The following is a 2,206-nucleotide window of genomic DNA, read 5'->3' on the forward strand; positions in this document are numbered from 1 at the left end:
AAGAGAGACAAGAAAGCTCTCTATCTCATCTATCAAGGATTGGATGAAGATGCCTTTGAGAAGATTTCGGAGGCAGCCACCGCAAAGGAAGCATGGGAGAAGCTACAAACCTCTTACAAGGGTGCTGAGCCGGTCAAGAAGGTACATCTTCAAACTCTAAGAAGTGAGTTTGAAACTTTACACATGAAAGATGCCGAAAGTATCTCCGATTATTTTTCTAGAGTCTTGACGGTGACTAATCAATTAAAAAGAAATGGTGAAAAGATAGATGATGTAAAAATTATGGAGAAAATTTTGCGATCTTTAGATTCGAAATTCGATCATATTGTCACTATCATAGAAGAAACAAAAGATTTGGAAGCTATGACAATAGAGCAACTCTTGGGCTCCTTACAAGCATATGAGGAGAAGCGAAAGAAAAAGCAAGGGGTTGGTGAACAATTACTCAAGACACAACTCAACTTCAAAGGAAAGGAAGAAGACTTTGGCAACACAAGAGGACGAGGAAGATATCGTGATCGAGGAAGAGGTCGTGGACGTGAAAGTATAGGCTTCAACAACAACTATGCCCATAAAGATCGAGGAGAAAGCTGGTGGCTTCCAACCAAGGCATGACAAATCACAAATCAAGTGCTACAACTGTCAAAGGTTCGACCATTATGCTTCTGAATGTAGAGCCCCTACAAGGAGGATTGAGGAGAAGGCAAACTATGTGGAAGAGAAAAGTCAAGAAGATGGCACTCTGTTGATGGTACGCAACAACAATGTAGGAGAACATGAGAATACATGGTATCTAGACTCGGGGGCAAGCAATCACATATGTGGAAAAAGAAACATGTTCGTGAAACTTGACGAATCGGTGAATGGAAATATCTCATTTGAAGATGAATCAAAGACACCAGTGAAAGGCAAATGTAAGATTCTTATCCGATTAAAAGACGGGAGGCATGAATTCATTTCTAATGTGTACTATGTGCCCAACATGAAGAATAATATTTTGAGTCTAGGGCAACTCTTACAGAAAGGGTTTGATGTTCACTTGAGAAATAATACTCTTTCTTTAAGAGATAATCAAAATAACTTGATTGCTAAGGTACCTATGTCAAGAAATAGAATGTTTCTGTTGAACATTCAACAGGACATTGCAAAGTTTCTCAAAGCCTGCTACAAGAATGCATCTTGGCTGTGGCATCTACGATTCGGACACCTCAACTTTGATGGTCTTGAGTTACTATACAAGAAGGAGATGGTGAGAGGATTGCCTTCCATCAGTCAACCTGACTGATGTGCCTCTGGCAAATGTGGTTTTTCCATGTTAAAATTGATAAGAATTGGGTCATAAGAGAGCAATTTAAATACATATTTGCTAATTATATTGATTCTTTCTTTTCAATTATAGTTCTCACCTATTGGTTGTGTTTTTACAGGTAAAAGAAGTGAAAATTACAAAATTATAAAAAGCCTATTGACGCGATTCCACGAGGGTATTTTTGGAAGAAGAAAAAGAGTCTTATAAATAGGAGACTTTGCACATAAATTAGGTTAAAAGTCCTTGATTTGTGGAGTCACGAATTTGGCGCTGATCGTGCGGGCGTCATGAATGCAATCCTTGAATTGTGGAATTATGATCAGAATAAATTCAGGAATTATGACCGGATCGCGGATTTGGAGCTGATAGAGTGGGCGTCATAAATGTTGTCCTTGAATTGTGGAATTATGATCAAAATGAAAAATTAATGAAATTAAATTTAAAGATTATAACCTGATTGACCGGTTTCCTATTTAAAGGGTGGTCCTCCACCATTCCAAGACATTGGAGACGATTCCGACCGATTTTCTTCAGAAGGAGACCGACGGCAGAGCTCAGGAGGATTCTTCTACAGTTCTTCTTCTTCTATTTTCTCTGTAATTTTATGCTTTTGAATATTGGATTAGTTTTAGCCATGATTATGCTTGGCTAGTTCTCTTTTATTGTAGTTAGGGTCACGAGCCCTATGTGAACCCTTGTTACGATGGATTGATTTAGTTTTATTCATTTGTATAATTATCTTTGTCTCTACCTTGTGCGTATTTCCTATTCTCTTTATTAGAACTGATCAATCTGATAGTTGGGAATAGTTTGAGGGTTAGAACCCTAGATAGGAATATTGGGGTTTTCATCTTGAAAGGGGGTAGGACAACAATTGGTATGCATGCTAGGAATAGA

The 2,206-nt window shown here is 38.1% G+C and overlaps 1 protein-coding gene across 1 annotated transcript; it reads left to right on the plus strand.

Annotated features, from left to right (window-relative positions):
• The first annotated feature begins 565 nt into the window (after positions 1 to 565).
• LOC133283767 (uncharacterized) lies at positions 566 to 1,285 on the plus strand. The gene has a single exon (XM_061480682.1). It carries the CDS (start codon positions 566 to 568, stop codon positions 1,283 to 1,285), a length of 720 nt encoding a protein of 239 aa, XP_061336666.1.
• The last annotated feature ends 921 nt before the right edge of the window (positions 1,286 to 2,206 follow it).

The sequence above is a fragment of the Gastrolobium bilobum genome, unplaced genomic scaffold, assembly GCF_033153095.1.
Source record: "Gastrolobium bilobum isolate Gb01-03AN ecotype WA unplaced genomic scaffold, APGP_CSIRO_Gbil_v1 utg44656, whole genome shotgun sequence".
Classification (NCBI taxonomy): domain Eukaryota; kingdom Viridiplantae; phylum Streptophyta; class Magnoliopsida; order Fabales; family Fabaceae; genus Gastrolobium; species Gastrolobium bilobum.

Bases quoted from the DNA above. Each gene is read 5' to 3' on its own strand.
- LOC133283767 (XM_061480682.1), top strand. From the start codon at position 566: ATGCCCATAAAGATCGAGGAGAAAGCTGGTGGCTTCCAACCAAGGCAT.